The sequence below is a fragment of the Calonectris borealis genome, chromosome 3 (assembly GCF_964195595.1).
Source record: "Calonectris borealis chromosome 3, bCalBor7.hap1.2, whole genome shotgun sequence".
NCBI classification, from domain to species: domain Eukaryota; kingdom Metazoa; phylum Chordata; class Aves; order Procellariiformes; family Procellariidae; genus Calonectris; species Calonectris borealis.
Genome location: NC_134314.1, coordinates 29,230,766 through 29,252,900, shown reverse-complemented (window position 1 = coordinate 29,252,900; position 22,135 = coordinate 29,230,766). Strand labels below are relative to the sequence as shown.

Here is a 22,135-nt window from a genome sequence, read left to right as displayed (position 1 = left end):
ATAGACACAAAAGCTGACTTATCATCAATAGAAAGGATACTAATGGGCTGTTTTCCTGTCACTTAACTTTTGATGTAATTCTAGTGTCAGCACTTACAGTAGTGCTGTGCTTCTAAGAAGCCAAAAGGAGCAGAGAGAAGCCCTCGCTAGGTCAGCTAGAATCACAGACTCGGATAAAAGGACCTGTTTCCTGTGCACCACCATGTACTTTTACCTTTTCCTTAGGAATATACTAGCATGAATTTTGGCCATTTGAAATAAAGTTGAGCAGAACTTAATATGAGACTATTGGACAATTAATGTCATTGAAATGGTGAGCTAGCCATAAACTGCAGATGTAGGTTGGCCAGGAAAAATAGCTTTGTACTCTTAGGGTTATATCTTTTCTAACCAAACAGCTGAAACCTTTTCTAAACTAAAATTTTTCTCTTAAATTCAAGACAAAATTTGATGTGTGACAGACTTCTAGATGCCATCCAGACTCCTTTCCAGATATTCTGCAAGTTCAGCTTTCCACACAGGGCTCTGTCTTCAATTCCCTTGAGTTTTGCTATGCAAAAACTGCACTGAACTTCACAAGATTAAGTCATATGGACTCTCTGCTAGTTAACCACAAATACCCAGTTTGAAAGTTTTATGGTTAGAATTTTGCTGCTAGATTCATTTTTTTCATGTTAAATGCTTTCTTATCTGCTTATCATATGTTAGCAGTGGCAGTCACTTATGGGTCCAGATAGACAAGCAAGCATTGTCCAAATGGAATCAGGCTATATTATGCACACAGAATTATTCCCATATTCCCTGCATTTTATATTAGAGAATATGTTTCTCACTCCTGAAAGAAGTTTATTTATAGTTAGTTCCTTCATTTGCTATCTTTACAACCTGCAGCCTCTGTGCATTTCATGAATTATGATCGTAAGTTACATTTATGCATTTAAATTTGATGTGTTTTGTACTCCTGTCTGAAGCTAAAGTTTGTGGGGTATGCCTTGGAGAGAGAAATACTGTGAGGCAGTTATAGCACAGTCAAATGACTTGAGGCAATGCTACATTTTGCTATGCTGCAGTTTTCCTTGGCTAGGATTGTCGGCTTCCTGGCTTCCATCGAGCCAACTCTAGGGGAAAATGCAGAACTGGAACTGAATCAGCAACCTGCCTGATTCCTGCCATGCCAGGGTAATGAGCATGCCTGTCAGGAGGAGATAGCGGGGCTGCTATCCCCCAGGAACAAGTTTTGCTATTGCATCTGAGATTTTACAGCTCCTTCACAGGTAATTTCCTCAACCTCAGCCACAAATACACCTTCAGTAAGAGTAAGGAACTAATCATGTTACCTTGGCTAGAGAAAAGATTTCTGTACTTAGAAATTCCTTGCAGTGCACAGAAACACCATTTTAGAACAAGGAAGAAACATGCATTGAAGCTTAATGTAAAATTGTCTCATTTTGTTATGCAAGATGATTTGACTTAATTAGATCTCAAGCTTTCTATCCGTGAGAACAAGAGGACTTCAAATTTGCATAAAATATGTAAGGTGCAGTTACAGAAACAAGACGAGGATGTTTTTGAGGCACTACATAAATATCTCGCAATTAGACATCCATGATATTCAAACATACACATGCACAGGTACCTTCCTTGTGCTTTAAGGCATTGTTGTGATCCATGCTGAACAGGAAGGATGGACATCGTGTGAAGATGCATAGCATAAGATAAGCTTAAAGAGCTTCTAAGTGTAACAATAAGTCTGGAAATTCAAAAATTAATGTTGAAATGTTGTTATCTGTCAACTTTTTGTATGACCAAAAGGTAAGTTGAAAGCAAGTCTCATTCTGCAGCACACTTCCTCATGGCAGTTATAAGGCATTTCCTCAGAGCAGCTGCATCCCAGAAAAATAATCAGATGCAGAAGTAGAAACAGGCATCCACCTGCTTATATGAAAGATGAGTCAAGTTGTGCAAATTTCGTTGAGGAGGTCAGAGAGAAAGAGACTGAACAGACCACAAAGCTCAGTGCTAAAGATGGATTGAAAACAATGTTATCCTCTTCCCCCCATGCACCCCTGGGGTTTTTGTTGAAACATGATAAATAAAACTTCTTTTAAAAATATACTTGGAATAACCTGGAGAACTATAGATCAGCAAACTGGACTTTTCTACTGGAAAACTGGTAGAAATTCTGAAGAACCAAACTGACAGATGAAGCTAACACATGAAGAAAAATCTTTGACACATGCTTACGCATGGGGTACTCAGGGAGAATCAATGCAGCCTGTCTAGAGGCTGTGTTTTAAAAAATATTAGAGTTCTTTGTATGAGGCTGTGAAAAAGTTAATGGGACGGTTAGTCCGCTGACATTTTTGAGAAGACTGTGATTATGTTCTTTAAAAAAAAAAAGCTCTTAATGGTATTAAGCCATTATGTTATATGAGGAATAGTTTTCTCATGGATTTAATTGTTGAATAAAAGATAACAAAGTGTGCACAAATCCCATATATGCCCATATATGGAATGGTGTAACTCAAAAGATTGAAAAGGAAACATTTTTTTCACACAGGAAGTAATTTTTGGAATCTGTGTCACAGGATGTTACAGGTGCAAAAACAAGTTTAAAATTATTTTTAAAAATTATTGCAAACATTCATGGAACGTAGGTCCACTACAATCGGCACTTGCAACCACTGATATAGGAAGTCCTTACATTACTGTTGGTTAAAAGTCAACAGACTGCTTCTCAGACTATGCCTGAGAGATCATCACTGCTTATTTATTCTAGATGGTACTTCTGTCTAGCAGTCTATACTGTTTATACTTTTTCTCCTTGCTACCTTTTGCAGTCAGAGACAGCATACTAGACTGGTTGGAGCTTTGGTGTGATCCATGACGTCTGATCTTATAGAGGGTGGACAGAGAGTTTTATGTCACACAATCATTAATTGGTATAACCACAGTCTTTATTTCCTAGTCGTTTTACTACATTACAATAAATTAGCGTCACAAAGATATGTTCAAGTAAGCACTTTCACTACATGCTTTGCCTGTGGGTGTGATGGTAAATGACAGCTAATATCAAAATGGAAATGGGAATACCGCATGGGACCTCTGTGCACCTTAGCAGCACCTTGGAAATTTGAAAAAATATTACCTATCTTTGGTGGTTATTATCTCTGCTGAAACCTAAGTACATGGTTTCCATACCACAAAACGTCATGGCTTAGATTGCTTTTGAAGATATTTTTTCTCAGGCAGACTGCTTTTTCAGAGTAGTTCTCGTGTTGTTTTTTAACATTTTATGGTAACGTTAAGCCTGACATCCACAGAAACACTTGAATGTCTAGCACCCCTTGTTTTCATAGTGATTAGTATTAATCACTAGTTTCAGTTAAAATCTAGCTCTGAGTCCTTTGGGGGGAGATGTAACCCTTGTTTTTCCTTAGTTTGTGTGTGAGATTTTGCTTTTCTCCCAGGTTTTCTTAACATCACTTTCACTATTTACCTGAATAAAAGGCTAGAAATTACTCTTGTGTTTTTTATTTTAAGTTTCCAGATCTTTTCATTTTTGTTTTATGATGATTTAAAGGTCTTTTCCAACCTAAATGCTTCTATGCTTTTATGATTCTACTTCAAAAACTTAAATCCTACAGATTTCTGCTTCCTCCAGACTCAGGTTGTTACCTTCATCTCTTCTCCTAAACTTTCTATCTTAAAATGGGAATCAGCATCTTAAGCTTTTGACAGCCTTGTTCACCACAGAAGATCTTAAATTAAATTTGCAATGTAAAAGACAAGTATCCTATTGTTGGTTGTAAACACAAACTCTACAGGATAGAATGTTTCCAAGATAAATGATTCTTAATAATAAGCACCTAGCACAAGAGGTTATAATTTAAGTTTTTAGAAAGCAACTATGTAACAAAAGAAATTGGATTTGATGTCCTATTAATCTGGAAAAGTAGTACTTTGAGGCTGATTTGGATCCAATGGCTGGAACAGTGCAGGGGAGACACCAACAGGAATTATACTTTATTTTTTTAACAGGGACACTGATCATCTATGACATAACTAACTGCTGGATTGATGTTTTTATTGGAACATGCCTTAAAGCAACTGCTTTTTAATTTGAATGTATGTTTCTGTTTATTCTAACTTTTATATTTAGAATCTAGCACCATTTTTTTCTTGCTCTATTTTATGTGATGGTGATGAAGATTATATACAAGAAATATCTTTCCAGCTCACCAATATTGATTAGCAAAATTATTATTTGTTGGTTTTATTTTTAAATAGCTCCCTAAGGTGCTTATGAATACAGACAAGAGTTCAAAGTCCTCTTTGAAGAAGAAAGGACATCATGATAACAGCAAAGTGTAAAGAAGAAGAAAATTTAGGATATTCTACAGCTTGAAGGTGATCCATCTCTCATGCGGATGACTGACTTACTTGAAGAGTCTTTGGTGACTGCAGTGCAGTCCATAAGAAGTGGTGGTTTCTTTCAGCTCTTCAGTCCTTCTTGTTTTCCTCTGCTGCTCCTTGCTTCTTTCTTCTCTTCTGCCCTGGCATGGATTGCCCATGGGCTGCAGTCCCTCAGCAGTTGCCCACATTATTGCCTACATTATTATAAATGTGTGATCAAAGAATGTTAAATGAAGGTCTGAAGGGCAGCCTACACCTTTTATGTGTTAGTGAAATCGGATGAGGAAATGTTTTGACCAAGCAAAATAATACTACATCTGTCAAGTTAGCTTAAAACTGTTCAAAGCCTAAAGAATAAGTTTGAAAATTCATCAAGTGTTATGAGATAAAGAAAAAGTCGTATGAGGGTAGACTGTAATGGACAAAGCCACACCCTTAAGCTCATCAAGATAGATATGTATTTCAGTGCAATTTTAAAACATCTTTTTGCAACAATAAGCTGCATGTTCTAAAGTGATATAAACCTCTTATTGTTGGCTGTGGACTTCTAATCTTGGATCTTAAAGTGTTTGAGTTGGTGAAGCGGTTTGTTTGAAAAGATTTTCATAAAAGGTTTATAAAACAGCCTTTCCAATAGCATCAATATCTAATCTGCTCTTAAAGCTGATGTGAGCAAGAAATGACCATACCATTTAGGAAGGTGGTGATATTATCCAAGTGATTCTGAGGTTTTTTTCATTGCTCTGACACAGATTTTCACTTTGATTTTGAGCATGTTAATTACATTAACACTTCTAAATCCTGTTTTCTGCATCTGTATAACAGGCATAGTGATACTTATATCACAGGTTTGCTTGAAAGTTGAATTCTTTAATAGATTAAACAGAATCAGTATAATTATTTATATTATTAACATGTTAGGTTTTGTTATAAATAATGGCAACTACAGTATAACACATTTTTTAATTTCTGAATTAATACCTACAGTTACATTTCCCAGATTTAAAAATGCAAAAAATTCCCACTTATTTGTTTTTCTGGTTTTGATGCCACTGAAGTCCATGAGAGTTTTTCCACTGTTTTAAGGAGGAACCACACTTAGCTCAGTGGATAACTTGTTGTTCACATGCTGTAACGTTATAAAAATATACAGACCAAAATGTCAATGATATTTCTACCACATGGACTGAACAATCCAGGAGACAGATTAGTCATGCAGAAAAATATTTTTTTTTCTACTTGTCATTTCTGAGATCAATGCTAGTTTCTATGAAAAGCAGAGCAGCTGATTCAGGAAACAGAAACATGCAGTGGTTTTTGCTTTTGCTTTCTCATTAAAAGGGAAAGCAAAAGCAAAATATGAAGTACCGCTTCTCTTTGTGTCAAATTAACATTCCAAAAGACAATTAGAAGACTATCTGTAAACAAACAAAGCTTTTACAGAGATATTATATACTCAAACACCAACATTTACATCTTAGATTCAAAGGCATTTTGAGGATGGAAATCAAGAACTTTAAAAGATTGCTGTTTCCAAAAGTTTTCTGTGCTAAAATACTGTGGTTAACATGCCAATTGCAATGATATAGAAACTTGATATAGCATGCTTGAATTTTGCTTAGTTATGAGTAAATAGGTATTAGTATCTATTTATGAAGTCCATTAGGGATAATTATGATTTACAGCCCTGAATCATCTTCCGCAGCTAGAAAACTAAGGAATAAAGAGGAGCTCTATCTTTCATATAAAATGCCAATGGAGGAGGACAGATAATTTTACCTCAGTGTTCTGTTTTTGCTCTAAGGATGTTAACATATTGTAAAATAACTAAATACAACTCAGAATAATTACTGGACCATGGATTGCAATCTAAAACTTCCTTCTCCAAGAGTATGTCCCAAAACCAAAGTTGGATATTCATGCTTTCTTTGGCAACCTCTCTTTCCTAAATTAATCTTTAAAATTGGAAAAAAATCAACTAGGTAAGACTACCAATATCACAGAACAGCTTAAAGCCTAGTTGTTGCAATAGCCATTCTCATTAGAAATGTAGCTTCAGGCTGAAATAAGTGTTGAACCAGATTTAGTACTTCACTGGAGTGTTGTGGTATTGTGCTCTTTTGGAAAGAAAGAAGCGGTATCAGCTGTAATTTGTGGGCAGACTGATCATGGGTGTATGTATTAGATATTCTTGGGGCATGCCAACTGGCTCAAAACTTTTCTGGATGATAAGTGGAGACCTTCTATTTAGTGGATACTAATTAGGCACTATAGTATACAGTTGTTGAGCTGTTCAGTTCTACCAAGATTGAAGCAGCTACAAGCCTGCCCAGAAGAAAAGTTTTAGGAAATCAAAAGCACCTCAAAATTTTAGGTGCTTCAAGACTTCAGACATGTTGGTAGTTGGCCTCAGTTTTGGAAGATCAGTGCTTGATTAAGATAGCTCCCAACTGAAAACACTAATGTAGCTGCACCCTTCATCTCATAATTCAGGTTCTGTTGGGCTGCCTGGGCACAAGTTGTAAGGCCATTTGAGGCACCTTACAGCCTTCAAGACATCCACAGAGGACCAACAATGTTACACAGGACCCAGGAGAGACCTCTGCCCTGCTGGACTAGAAGGCAAAAGCCAGGCAGGATATGTTAGGATGTCTAAAAGGACAGTAGATGACTATATGTGCAGCTGCTGAATTGAGCTCTCAATGTCTGCTTTATGGTCAGATGTGAGGCACCTAGTTTCCACACTGGCACCAAAATGAGTTAGTTTTAAACTAGACAGCTCCACTAAATTGTGCCTTTGACGCCCAGCAGGCACTGATGAGAAAGACCTCTTTCAAAGAAGAATATTGTATTGCTTATCCAAATGGACTTCAATTTAAACTTGTTCATGTGGATTTTTTTCTTAAACCTAAAGTCACTTTTATGTTGTCCATTACACTCAATTTCTGCACTCCAGATCTTGAAATACAAGAACCTCTTGAATCCTCAGACATTACAGATGGCAAAATGGTCAAGAAGAATGTTGCTTTTAATTTCTACAAGGAATGTTTTCAGTTCAGGGTGGCTGCTTTGATTTTCACTCCTGTGTTGACTGCAGATATATTCATCAATCTGCCTCAGAGTCAAAACTGAGATACAGCTTTCTTCCGTTGGCAAGGTGACTACAATTTCAAAGCTGAAGGCTTGATCACCAGTGATGCAACACTTTATTTGAATACTAATAATTTAGTATTATTTCAGTGATGCTTGTAATTAAGTGCTATAAAAGTCCTTCCTACATTTTATAATTCTGAGCCAGGTTCTAGGCTTCTCAGATGTTCGGGGTGATGCTCAGGAGTTTACCGATCACTCTTTACTGACATACCTCCAAACATTTTACCAAGAGAGTAAATACCACTAGGCTCAGTGACTTAGTTCCTATTTAATATTAATGCTAAATAGACAAGTCAATATTCAGTACACCTGATTGAAATCTATGTTCTTGGGTGGCTACTGGTATGTACAGAAATACGGAAATTGGGAAGAGCGCTTCATTTTTTACATTTTTAGAGGGATGTCTTGTGAGAAATGAACATCAGAGTTAAATCAGCTTCTTTGGCTTCTTAGAGGCATTAACAGAGTGAGATTTTGGTAGAGATGATGGCTTCGTTTAAAGACAATGAACTTCCAGCTGTTTTTTTGCTAATCTACTCCAGCCTTTTGCAAGTCCTTCTTGGACTCAGCATGATGGGAGTCAGAGATGTCAAATATTTTCATGAGCCTGACATGGATATTTCTTATGATAAAATTTGAATATAGAGAATCACTAGTGACAAAAAGAGTCAGCTTCCTTTAAATGTTGCAGTTGGCAAGTATATTTTTATGTATTTATTTCCTTTAGTGTTTTAGTATCTTCAGCGTTTAGTATTGAGTTTTACAAATTTATGCAACAGACAGCTTGTTAAACTGAAAAAAGTAGAAAGAGTTAATTAAAAAAAATTATTTTTTTATTTTAAGTAATGCTTTGATATTTTATGTAATCATGTATACATTTTTACACTAGACTAATTCCTAGTCTTGGGTAGGGAAAAAAAAACAAAACCCTCTGTCCCATGGATTTTCTGTTTCAAAACCCAGCTGGATACTGTAATGAAGCACTATATAAAGTGCTGACACTGCCTCTGTGAATCGTGATTTTTTTTTTTTTATATGGATTCCTGAGTCATTGACCATTACAATCACCACTAAATTGATGTCTTTATTTTCTCCAGTGCATTAACAGAACAAGGACATGCCAATGAGAAGATAATACTGCCATTGTGGAATAGTGGTCTACCAGCTGAATAGTTAGTGATTGAAACATTACCAGCATGAACCATCCCTTTTTAGAAAAGTTTGAGACCTTAAAGAATAGTGACAATATCTTCGATCTGTCATTAGAGCTTGTAAGATGAGAATAACCTTCTGCTCATTTTTTAAATATTCAAGCAGAGTCTGAGAGTTAGTTGGCCTCTTCTCTGAACTGATAGTGAAAAAATGTATCCATATGCTTCTCCTTTTCTACTTGAATAAAGGCTGACTTCTCTTCTTTGACTTCCTTATTTAGCTATGGTATCCTTCAGAACTTCCCAAACTGACATAGTGGCTTTTTGAACTTCCCGTCATGGTTTAACCCTAGCCAGCAACTAAACACCACACAGTCACTTGCTCACTCCCCCCACCTCCGGTGGGATGGGGGAGAGAATCGGGAGAGTAAAAGTAAGAAAACTCATGGGTTGAGATAAGAACAGTTTAATAATGGAAATAAAGTAAAATAGTAATAGTAAAAGAATATACAAAGCAAATGATGCACAATGCAATTGCACACCACCCACCGACCGATGCCCAGCCGGTCCCCAAGCAATGATCACTGGCCACCTCCCCCCACCCCGCTTATATACTGAGCATGATGTCGTAAGGTATGGAATATCCCCTTGGCCAGTTTGGGTCAGCTGTCCCGGCTATGCTCCCTCCCAGCTTCTTGCGCACCTGGCAGAGCATGGGAAGCTGAAAAGTCCTTGACTATGAAGCACTGCTCAGCAACAACTAAACCAGCAGTGCGTTATCAACCTCATTCTCATACTAAATCCAAAACACAGCACTATTCCAGCTACTAGGAAGAAAATTAACTGTATCCCAGCTGAAACCAGGACAGACCTGATATAAATTTCAAAGAATTCAATTTAAAAATTCCTTTTAACATCCTTGCCCTTTAAAAGAAGATCTGAGACACAGGTAGATTTTTATCTTATCCAGGACAAGGTATTATCACGACATAAACAAGATAAAAGTGAGTGTGTAAAGTGCTGAAACAATGTTTAAAAGGGCATAATGATTAACAAATAATGTCTTTTCATTCTGTTGCCCTACTTTCTCTTCCTGAAGTAGAATTGATAAACATATATTGCAATCTGTATTTCATATCATAAAAATATCTGTGTATAAAAATAATATAAAAAGAAATAAACAAACAAAAAAAGCTGAAAGTTGCCTCCATAAAAATAAACAAAAGTTAGAGTCTTTTATGGCATACAGGGAAATACAATAATTGAGGATACAGCCTGAGTGGTAGGTCATGATGGAAATCTTCTTTTTATAAAAATCTTGGGTTTTTTCTAGAAAGCTGGAGAGACAACAGAAATGTTTTGTGTAGGAATTGCTTTCATAAGTTTCTGCTCACATCTGTATGTTTGTATGTGTGGCAGGGCAGGGATGGGATGACACATAGTTCTCCCTAGAAGATTAATGCAAATTGACTTGGCATGCAAGTTGTAAAATTTAAACTGTTGAATTAAAATCACACAGAATAATTTTCAATGCCAAATATGGAGCTAAAAGCGTTCCGAGCTTAGTGAGAAATTTTAAGGAATAATAGCAAAATTTATTCATTCAAAAAACCAGCAACAACACAACATTTGAAGTACATCAGTCAAATGTTCCCTGCAATCTATATTATGCTTCCACTTCTATTGCCAGAGAATAATCTCTTCAAACATTTTTTGTTTTAGAAGGTAGTCAGCCTGTCACATTTGACACGACTTATCTAATGTAGTTGTTAAAAAGAGGAACTAGAAATTAATTCTCACCAGAGATTTAAGTTATAGTGAACAAAATTTTCTGCCTTCCATCCTTTTTAGCAAATCTCAAAACCGTGTACACTCATACAATGTAATTGAATGAAAGGGATGCAAATACTGCTGTCACCCAAGAGCAAGATAGGTGCCTGTGTATATATATGTATGTATGTATATGAATTTATATGTATGTATTCCTTAATGTATTAATATACAGTGTACAATTGAAGAACTTGTTTCTTACAAAAACTTAAGATTTCTACAGTGTAAAGCATTTTTAGAACTATATCGGGTGTTATGATTGCAGAGGTCAGCTAGAAACCTTGCTCTTGGTTTATAGGAGCTCATCAAAATCTAGAATGGCACCTTCTCCAAAACATTGGTGAATGTAAAGTAGAACAATGAAGTTGGTATGATTATACTTTCTATGAATCAGTGCATGTTAAAATGTTCCTATATTCAATGTCTTGTCAATTTTTGATCGGTAAATATACTAAAATAAATAGTTGAAAACAAGTGGAGATATGTTAGCAAAAATTAAATTGCAAGCTGAAGACATGGACTAAAAGAAATGTTCAGATTCTCCAAGTCCATTTTCAATTACAGTGTGGGACACCATCAGTAGACTGCACAGCAACTGGAGCAGTCATGGCCCAAGATGGTCTCTACAGCTTTGGGAATCCAGCCCTAGACACACTTGAGAAGGTTGTAGAACTCTGCTTTTGGTGTCTCTGTTGCAGTGTTTAGAGTAGAAGAGGTATTATTAAATGTGAACTATTAGTTCTATATGGTAAATGAAAATCAGTACTAGTATTAACTGGACTGATTGGCAGTCTATCAATATTTTTAATCATTTTTTGTTCTTCATTTGTTGACAGGCTGTGTCAGGAAAGGTCAGAATCACTATTCTGAGATAAATAGTCTCACAATGAACAGGGCTGTTGGCCTTTTTTACCTTTTCCTATGATTTTCTTTCTTTTTATTCCTTGGTGAGCATTAGAAGAATTAATATAGAGATACAACTTAGTGTTTTCAGTATGTCGATTTTACCTGATTCTGTATTTTTAATGCGCTTAACTCAGTATCAAATATCCAGTCCATTTTCTGAGTTTTCAACCATGAATGATATCCGGCAGGTAAAGACCAAAGCAAGACCAAAGCGATTACAGCTGCATGGTAGAAAGAGTGTAGCATTCAATACGGGAAGTTGTTCTTACTATTCCTCCTTCCTTCTCGTGTCTTGCTACAGTCTGGGATCAGGAAGCATCCCTGTCTGCAGCACAACAGTCAGGCTGCACCAGAGTCTAGGAATATGCCATACATAATAACAGGATTTTCGTTCTCTATTTAATATGGATTTTGTTACTGTGATCCATATCTGCATCACTTTGATCACCTTAAAAAAAAATCTGCAAATTCGATCTGGTGCACAGCACAAAGGCTTGCTGAGTAAGCTGAGTGTCTTGCTATGAAAGCCATATTCTGAGGTCTGTATGGACTTCCTGCGACTTTCTGGGTGGATTTTAATGCAATAAAATTCCATCAGACTTTAAGGATTTAATTCAGGCAGGTCATCTATCACCACCTGAGAGCCACTTGTGTTAGAAGGCTTTCACTTTAGGGGGCTAGTCGTGGTGTTTGACACTCTTGATCCAGTACAGTCAAAGATGACTGGACATCTTTTCCAGCACATCTGTTTGCTGGACCCAAGGAAAAGGAAGGGATTTGTGGAGGTAGGGATCTGTATAAGGTTTTTATGAAGATTTGGGGGTTCTGGCTTGTTGCTGTGCTATCTGCTGATCTGTATATCTCTGTGTCAGGGTTGCATTTGACTTTGAATCTTTATATTTGAATTATTTTTAAAAGAAAATGGAAGCATATAACACAGACATTGAAGAATACTGAGAATACTGAGTTGGGAGAATGTACCAGTGAGATGTATTTAGTCGTATGGGATAAAGTTAGCAGAGGTGTCTGACACAAAGATCTATTAGGCTGTCAGACAGTCTCCCAAGAGAAATGGTGGAATCCCTACTACTGGCAATATTTAGAATTTGATTAGAGAAAGCACTAGAAAATGTGCTGAAAGGAGCAATTGTATTTGACAGGAGCTCCTAATAGATGATCTGTTCTTTTCCATCCCTAATTTCTCTAATTGCATGCTCGAACTTGAGGGAATAAAAATTTAAAGACTACCTCTAAGTATCTCAAGAAGTATTAACCACTTTTTACTGTTTTGCTTGTTATTATATTCACAAGTGAGAAGTCCCATCACATTCTACATGTTTGCTTTTAATTATACCTGGCCTTTTTGCAATAATTCCTGTACAAGATTGTGCTAGTTAAGTTCATGCTTCTTATATATCTTTTAAAACCAAGAAGAAAATTCTGCATTACCTCTAATCCTTGTATTTTATACATCATGCTAAACTGTATTTCCTAGTCTGACAATATCTGTTAGAAAGTGAAATATTACAGTTAAAAAGATGCTGTGAGTAGGCACTTTCCTTTTTATTCCTGTACAGTACACAGGACCAAGAAGAATTTCCAGGAACATTTTCATTCAAACGTGATTAGCAGCAGTGCAAACATTGCTGCATTCACTATAAGCAGCACTTGTATAATAAGTTTAATCTTTGTCATAAGTAGAAAAATATGAGTTCACCTCTTCTGCAACTGATATGAACTTAATATTTAGTTTCCGTAGTACCAGATTAATTTTCATAACTTTTAAAATCTACCTGTATTTTTCACAGTAAGTTTCATTATGTCAACTGTTCAAAATTTAAGTTTGAATGAAAAAAACGTTTGAGCAATTCAAATATATAAATTGATGAGACACACTATTGAGGTTGCAACTTCAAAAATTAAATCAAAAGTATCATGGAATTGGTGAAATACTATTTAGCTGTATGGCTTAAAAGAATGCCAGATAAGAATTACCATTGGTATGTCTTCTAAATACTGTTTTATGGTCTTTTATAAGGTGAGAAAAATATATATAAAAGTTAAAATGTTTATGTAAATAATAAAAAAATTATGCAAAATGCATAAATTACATAAACAAGACAATTTAAAATTCATTGTCCAAATTTATTTTCAGAAATATTTTTCTATAAAATTAGGTTCTAGGAAATTTGTGATGAACTGTCTTTGTAACAATCTAGGACATTTGGAATTTGATTCAGCAAGAGATGTAATTTATGAGAAAGTTGTGGGTTGTCTGGCAAAGATTAGGATATAAAGATTCCAACATTAAGAATGCCTGAACTCTCATCCTAACCTGCTTCAGGATTAATAAATAAATAAATCTTTATTTGCCCTGTGTTTTGAGCACTTCAGACAATTTTGTCTCTAATTCCACTGTGAAGTTTTGTTACTGTTATGTATTTCTAATTCATGGAATTCTTAATGGTTAAATGTATTTAAATAAAGGATAAAAATGGATCAAAAATAATGGGATTGCACATAGAATTAACCTATGTATTTTCTTTTCTTTTCTTGACATAGAAAATACAAGGCTATTTTTGTGGAGCTTTTTTGTTTTAATGCTGTAGTAAAATTGGACAGATCTCCTAGCTGTTAATCATGATGACTCCCACAGTCTTTTCCTGAGGGAATTCTGTAAATTCAGAGACACAGGCAGTTTATAGAATTTGAGGATGTATTTACTAGAGCACATTATCTTGCACTTGGCCAAGTTGTATTTAATCTGCCTACTTCGAGCATTCATAACACATCAGAGTAAAATTTGATTTAAAATTAAATGCAATTCAAGGTCCTGTAAAGCACCTATCAAAGCATTTCTGCTCTTTGCTAGTACCTCAGCATTTACTTGCACATTTACAAGCTCTGAGATGGACAATCCTGTGGTCCAGTTTTCAAGGGTTCGAAAATAGAAAGGGGAATTATACTGAAATTATGATTATACTGAAATTTCAATTATATTTCCATGACTATGTGAAAAATGTTCACATCTATATGTTTTACCATTCAGTTATAAAGGTGTTTCCCGTTGCTGGTATGTAAAGAATAAGACTGATTTCATTAAGAGGTTGAATGTGTTGAGATTACTTCATTGCCTCTGGCAAGCACATCTACTCTGGGTTGTCTCAGCACTGTAGACTCTAGTTCATATATTGCATTTATGAAGTCCATAACATAAAGCTCTGATTTTTCAACTGATTAGTATTCCCATTTTAATTTCCGCATTATTTTTATTATTATTACTACAATTTATCATTTTGATGGATATAGTGCCACTCTACTTGTCTTTGAGTTCATCTTCAAAACGCGGGGTAGATCTCACTAGTGCAGGGGATATGTATGATCTTCAACAAACTGATAATATCTAGTTTCTCTTTTTTCTGACCCTGGAGGTATAGCTGAAGAATCCAAGGCCAGCTATTGATAGCAGGCATACGTACTTACAGAATAATTTAGTCAGAATTTCAGTTTCTAAGCATAAATTACAATTCTGGGAATCCTTGCTCAGCAACAGACTAACTTCTCAGGTACTTCAGTGAGATTCATGTGCTCTAACTGCAGGTTTTCAACACTGAATAATCCAAATCTAAAGTAATTACAGTTTTTACCCCTCTTTGTAGTCTGTAGAGAGAAATTGCCATTTGTCTAAATCGCATAAAATTAATATACTGAGATGAGTTCCTCTACATCTACTCAGAGCTGCCCCCACCTTAGAATGACCTGGGGACTGAGCACCAAACTCATGGGTGTGACTGTGATGGAGGGCAAGTCCTCCCCCCTACAGCACTCTAGAGGGGCTCAATGAGCTCAGCACTCACAAATGGTTGTACACGCACAATGACAGCACTGTCTGACGCTTTTTTAAAAGGAACAAGTAGAGAAGGAGGTGACAGTAGTGCAGGTCCAAGCATAATAGCTGTGATCTTCTTTTAACTTTGGTTAAAACTGCCATTTCTCTGTGGCATGATTTAATCACCTTAAATGTTCTTTGCAGGGAAAAGAATTTGATTCATTAAGCCAAACAGGCAGTATGACTAGCCAAGGGCGTGAGTCGTACATCTGGAAGGAGAAGGCTTACCAGATGTATTTCTCTATTTTCTCTCCAGTGTTTCATATACAGTAAAAGGAGTGGGATTTAAGTCTTCCCATAGGTGTTAGCATTTCCTGAGATGGCCACCCATCCTCATGCATCATTCACAGCCTTCTGATTGCATTCGGGGTCTCAGGCCGCTTCAAAATTAAGCTTAGCAGCACTGATTTTTACAAGCTCAGCTTTCTCTGAGCAATAAATCCCTTCAAATGATGAACTAACTTACATACCTAAAGGTTAGTTATCTAAATCTAACACATCCGTCCTGGGCTCCCTTTATAGCCATTGAAAAGAAAGTTCTCATTTAGAGAGCAATTTAACTTGTCCTCAAATAGGTGTCAAAAGTATGTGGGATGAATTACCCTCTAAAAATGTTTTATTTCTACCCTGTGATTTTTATAGGAATCTACCGCTAGGTTAGTGGTAGACAACTAGCTTTAGCCTTCTAAGCTGAGGTGATACAGATGCGTGAGAAAATATGGATGTGGCCAAGTCACAACAGTAAAGAGAGTGAGACAGCATTTTTAGATTTATAGAAGCAAGGAGAAGAAAATGGTGGAAACTATGCAAAGGCCCCTTTACTGGGAAACAACTGGTTTTACTTAGAATTACAATTAGAGGTTGATTTTTATACCTTCACCTTCTCTGAGGTGCAGTACTAATTTTTGTATACTGCTGGGTGCAGCTCATGAGAAGGGCTACCCTGGTTCTCTGGCTGCAGACATTTTTCTTGTTCACATGTTTGCCAAGTAAAGTACAGAGTTGCATAACTCACTTTACTTTGACTTGTTTGCATTTTGCTTTTTTTTAAAAAAAAGTCTAGATATTTTGCAGTTTGCTACTTTAGAAGGAGTTGGGCTATCTTCTATAAAAAACTAATTAGTTTTGACTTCCTTACAATGTATTTTATCATGTATTACCAGGACGTACATAAAATATTGTGAGTAGGGCAGTTTTCATTAGAAGTATTAGAATTATTTTCCTCCTTGGTTTCCCAGCGCTGAAACCTACCATTTTTCAGAGCATGCTGTGAAATATAAATAGTCTTATTTTCTAAGACTATTCAGAGAAGAGGTGATTTAAACTTGGTGCATTTGAGTGTGGACTGTTATTGTTTGAAATAGGGGTTTAACATTAAATAGGAAATTCATATTTAAAGAGACCGGATTGTGTTAGATTATGATACCCTTGTTACTGATTATATTTATTATTTTGTTTGTATTTCTAATATTTGTTTCAGCATCTGAAACTTGGAGAGGATTTGAGTAAATCTAAATAAATAAAATAAATCTTTTTCAATGATATCTTGGGTGTTGAATCAAATTGATACTTAACTTTTTCTCAGGTAGTAGAATATAAGCCTTTTTTCCAATTATGTCCCTGTTTTATTAAGAAATATCTGAGATAAAGATACCCTGGCATAAAACCCGAGACTAGAAATTGCTTGACTTTGAATATTTCTAATAGTTCCCCCGTTTCATATTTTTCACTTCATTCCAGTAAGCTTTTTCTTCTGAATGGTGGTGGCAGCTACCATGGGGAAAAAGACTCCTCACAGAGGAGAAGAGTCTTCCCAGGCAACCAGCCTCAGTCCCTTGGTCCGCCTTGAGAATCAAACCTCACCTTGAGAATCAAACCTCATCAGTAACTTTTTGGAGTTCAAAGGAACCTGTTTCCCTCGTGTCCTGCTTACCTGCGCCCTCATTAACCTCTTCAAAGAACTCCGAAGATTTAGGGAAGCGCTTTCTTCCCCTTCATTGAAACCGGGTGGCTTGACCCTATCAACTTTTCATGCAAGTTTTCTAATATTCTGATGAGCATGGAGATGGATTGTCCAGTAGTGGACATTGATCAGATCAGGCCCAAAGTCACTTTATCTGAGATGCTTCTGCTTGAAAAGCACAGACCTCAATTACAAGGCGTTGGAACTTACATACAGGATGGAAGGTCTAAGTGTTATACACATATATGTGAAGGTTTCTGGTGAAGTAATGAAGTCGTAGAAATTATAGAAGAAAAAATGCCATATTCAAAACACTGACAGCATGAGTAATCAATCCTTTTGCCTTCAGTGAGGTGAGGATACAGCACTAGTAACTTAGATTCTCTAAGAGGACAGCTCTGTTCCCATCAGCATACGTATACAGAACATTTATCAATTTAGTATGATTTGTTTGTTTGTTTGTTTTTAATACAAGGACTAATAGACCTAGAGAGTGCATGAAGGAGTCTGACTCTATTGCTGAGTAAAAGATTGCACTGCATTTGGAGAGGGCAGATCCTGGGATCTGGTCTCTGGATTTATACAGAACTGCTCTTGGGAGCACCATCTTCGTCACACACAGAGCACAGAATATGTGAATTTGAATGTCCTCAAACTCATAGTTTTTTGATCTTAACAGGGTCTGCACGGGAGCTGGGTGTTTCATCTCAAAATGTGCATGCAAGAAATACTTTCAAACATTAAAGTTGTAGGTTCTGGGCAGCTGAAGGTTAAAGAGAAGAAAAATGCTCAGTGAGTTTGAGGCACTTCAAGGACATGAAAGGAACTATTTTGGATCTCAGTTCTAGATGCCTAAAGGCTTCTTTGGGACGAGGGTGTCTGGGTACGATACACTGTATTAAACTTTGAAAAAATGCTAGTATGTACCTTACATAAATAGTTCACATGTAGGATTAGAAGATAATTCTCATACAGATTGACACAAATAAGAGAACATTATCCAGAAAATACTTTTTCTTTATTAAAGATACATAGTGCTTTTTTACTCTGTCTCTGTTTTCCAACCATTCCACTTGAACCATTTGCGCTGTATTGACCTGCTCTGAGCCTTTAGGGAGGCTGTTAAAACCTGTAACGTGAACCCACAGAAGTGTCAAATATTAACAAGTGTTCTCTGCCCTGCTGGTGCTGAATGTTGGTCCACCTCAGGCGTCAAGATACTGAGAGAGCTAATTTGTAATTTTTGCCTTTCCTGTTCTCTCATATGGTGGGTAAGCATGCTGAAATGTCTTTCCTCTAGCTATTCAACTTTATATAGGAACTTGCATCACACTCATCTTCACAGTAGCAGGATCCCACCCAGTAACATACTAATCGATGTGACTAACATCTGTCTTCTGTGGTTCATCGTTTCTCTCATCCTGTCCCCAGAAGCAAGATTCTGTATTTAGCTATATAATGTTAAATATATCACTGTAGTCTGCAGGGATATGTGTTTAACTGCACTTTTTGCTACGAGTTTATACTAATGAAGGCAAGTCAAACTGGTGCACTTCCACCTGAAATGGAAGATGACAAGGTTTGTGTGGACTTCAGATTCTGGGAGAGGCCATTCCCCAGTTTCAAAACGGGACTCCCCCTCCTACCCAGAAAAGCTTTCCCTTACTGCAAGCTGACGTGGGTGTCTGAGAAGTGGAGTCACCATCTGAAGTCCTGTCCTTCCCTCAGGCCATGCAGCACCCCAGAGGTGAAGTCTCCCACCTGGAATCCACACTCACCCTTACTGCTGGGTAGGAGAACAGAAGGACAGACAAATTTAATATGCTTGACCTAAGGAGACATAACGGAATGCTTCCTCCTTTGGATGTTTTCTTTAAATCAGGAGTACCAGTACCAGTGAAGTCTAGTTCAATACTATTATGGAGTTTAATTAGCAGAAACAATGAAGTACCAAACTAACACTGTACTGAACGTCCTTGACTAGCAGGCTACTTAGCAACAACTGAAAACATCAGTGTGTTATCCACATTCTTCTCATACTAAATCCAAAACACAGCACTAGGAATAAATTTAACTCTATCCCAGCCAAAACCAGGACAATAGTGTAGCAGAGTGGTTGTTTATTGGACTGCTGTTATTTTGGAGCTGCCCCATGCTGTCCCTTCTACCCCAACCTAACTAAACTTTGCATAGCTTGGGGGAAAAAAAAAATGCCTTCTGCTGTAATTAATATTGAGTCAAAGATTTTTAAGCCCCTTATTTCCTTTAGCACTTTCCATAACAGGAAAATTTTCTTGTGACTACAAAATGTTTGGTTTCTATTTAACTAAAAATATTGGCTCCCAAAACTCATAGAGAAAAAAAAAATGTGTATCCATACAGCATTTCTTGCCTACTCTGTTGTCCTGTCATATGAAAAAAAGCATATCAAAAGTCATCCCCTGGAATATCTCTTTATTTATTTGTTGTCTGGTTCCTGAGCACTCTCTGGTTCAGAGGCAGCTACAATAGATCATTGTCCTGGTTTTGGCTGGGATGGAGTTGATTTTCTTCCTATTAACTGGTATAGTGCTGTGTTTTGGATGTAGTGTGAGAATAATGTTGATGACACGCTGATGTTTTGGTTGTTGCTAGGTATTGTTTACGCTAGTCAAGGACTTTTCATCTTCCCATGCCCTGCCAGATGTGCAGGGGGCTGGGAGGGAGTGTGGCCAGGGCGGCTGACCCAGCTGGCCAATGGGCTATTCCATACCATATGACGTCATGCTCAGCATAGAAGGCTGGGTGAAGAAGAAGGAGGGGGGGCGTTTGGAGTGATGGCGTTTGTCTTCCCAAGTAACCGTTACGCGTGATGAAGCCCTGCTTTCCTGGCGATGGCTGAACACCTGCCTGCCGATGGGAAGTGGTGAATGAATTCCTTGTTTTGCTTTGCTTGCGTGCACGGCTTTTGCTTTCCCTATTAAACTGTCTTTATCTCAACCCACGAGTTTTTCTCACTCTTACCCTTCCGATTCTCTCCCCGTCCCGCTGGGGGTGGGGGGAGTGAGTGAGCGGCTGCGTGGTATTTGGCTGCTGCCAGGTTAAACCACGACAATCATAATTGCCCCTGGTTCCCGCAGTAGAACATTCAGGCATTAGATGAGCTGAACAACCTTCTGAAGTTAATTGTGTCTCTCTAGCTTAGGCAGACTGAACGTTCGTCTGAGCCCTTCAGTTCAGACCCTTAAGTTAGGTAGGAAGAACCTGTATTGAAGTGTTCATTAACTTGTCACAGAAAAGCATGCCTTTAAAAAGAGTGGGATGCTCAGTGAAGGAAGAGGTTATTTATAAACCCATTACTTCCTTCACAAACATACACAAATGTCGTGTCCATAGGTTGTTTGGTTTTGGATTTTTTTAAAATAGACTGAATATTATGATCTTATCACAATAACATTCTTAATAATGTTGTACAGTCAATATATTTTTCCTGCCATTTGTTCATTTCACCTATAGGTATTTGTGGAACCATTTGTATAACAAATCGCTGGGAAGTGATTGTTTTCATTAACATTCATCAGTATTCTACGTAGATCCCACTGAAGCACTGTGGTTTGGACATTACACCACAGTTTATCAATGAATAAGCTGAGTTCTTAAATGAGTAACTGATTTCCTTACCCTTGCAATGTACAGGTTGTTCTTCACGATTCCCAATTCTATCAGTAGGCTGCGTGTTTTACATAATACTGGGCAAACATAGCACATGTATGTGGATGCAAGTTACTTTTACAGCTTGATAATATGCTTTGATTTATCACTCTTATAAGCTGTGGTGTTCTATTTTTCCCTTAGGGATACGATGATGGATATGGGGGTGAATATGATGATCCAAGCTATGAGGCATATGATAACAGTTATGCCACCCAAACACAAAGGTGAGCATTTGTACTTTTACATTATTTTTTCAAAAAACACTTTTTTTCTTTTAGCTTTTCATGTAAATTTCCTGGTTTATTTTCCACACTAAATTCTACGAAGTCTCGCAGTATTTTAAAAAGTTGTCAAAAAGTGATAATGACAGAGTTTATATACAGAATTATTCAGATGAAGCAAAAATGCAAGCAGCTATACTTTTAAAATTGGTGCAAATTAAGTGGTTTTTTTTAAAAAAAGCAAGTGATTACATCATTTTCCTATCTGATGTCATTCTGAACTAGTTTGTGCAATTTTTTTCCTTTACTAGTGCTAAGTTGTCAAGGGCATGTCATATTTATGGCTTTCACAATGTTTTGGGCAAAACCAGAAGGAAATAAAAAAAAAAAAATTATGATGGTAAATACCTGCCACTGGTTGGCATCTACCATCTGGGTAAACTATAGAAGGGAATTGCATGCCTGAAGTAAGGCTGGAACTATCTGTTTTCAGACAGTTACTTTCTCAGCAACTCTCAGAATTGATAAAAGCAACCAAGTTTGGAAATTTATTTTATGTCCTTACTGAGTGTGATAATGGGGAAAATTACAATCACATCTTTTATGATTTGTGTCACTAAAATGAGGCAACAAAAATGATCGCTTTTTATGTGCTTATACACCACACGCACTTATATATTAATTTGACAGTTGGTCCGTGTTTATTAAATATGGAATGACATCTTTTTCACAGTTAAGCTGAAGGATAAAAGGGTGCTTCAGCCAATTCTTCAGCAAATGCTCTTATGGGTTGCCAAGGAGTACATGTAAGATTGTGGAAAGGCAAATGAAATATTAACAAGAAAAGACACAGATTTTAACTGAGTTAGTGTGATTCTCACTGGGCAAGAAAGTGATGTATACATACAGAGTT

At 36.8% G+C, this 22,135-nt stretch overlaps 1 protein-coding gene across 2 annotated transcripts in view; it reads left to right on the top strand.

Moving 5' to 3' along the window:
• Positions 1-22,135, top strand: part of KHDRBS2 (KH RNA binding domain containing, signal transduction associated 2) — a 373,561-nt gene that overhangs the window by 317,277 nt on the left and 34,149 nt on the right. For both annotated transcript variants that reach the window (XR_012672902.1, XM_075145263.1), the window contains exon 7: positions 21,143-21,225. Coding sequence is in view for 1 of the 2 variants with exons in the window: in XM_075145263.1 (XP_075001364.1) it covers positions 21,143-21,225 (83 nt within the window). In the remaining variant the exon portion in view is untranslated. The remainder of the gene's footprint in view (positions 1-21,142; positions 21,226-22,135) is intronic.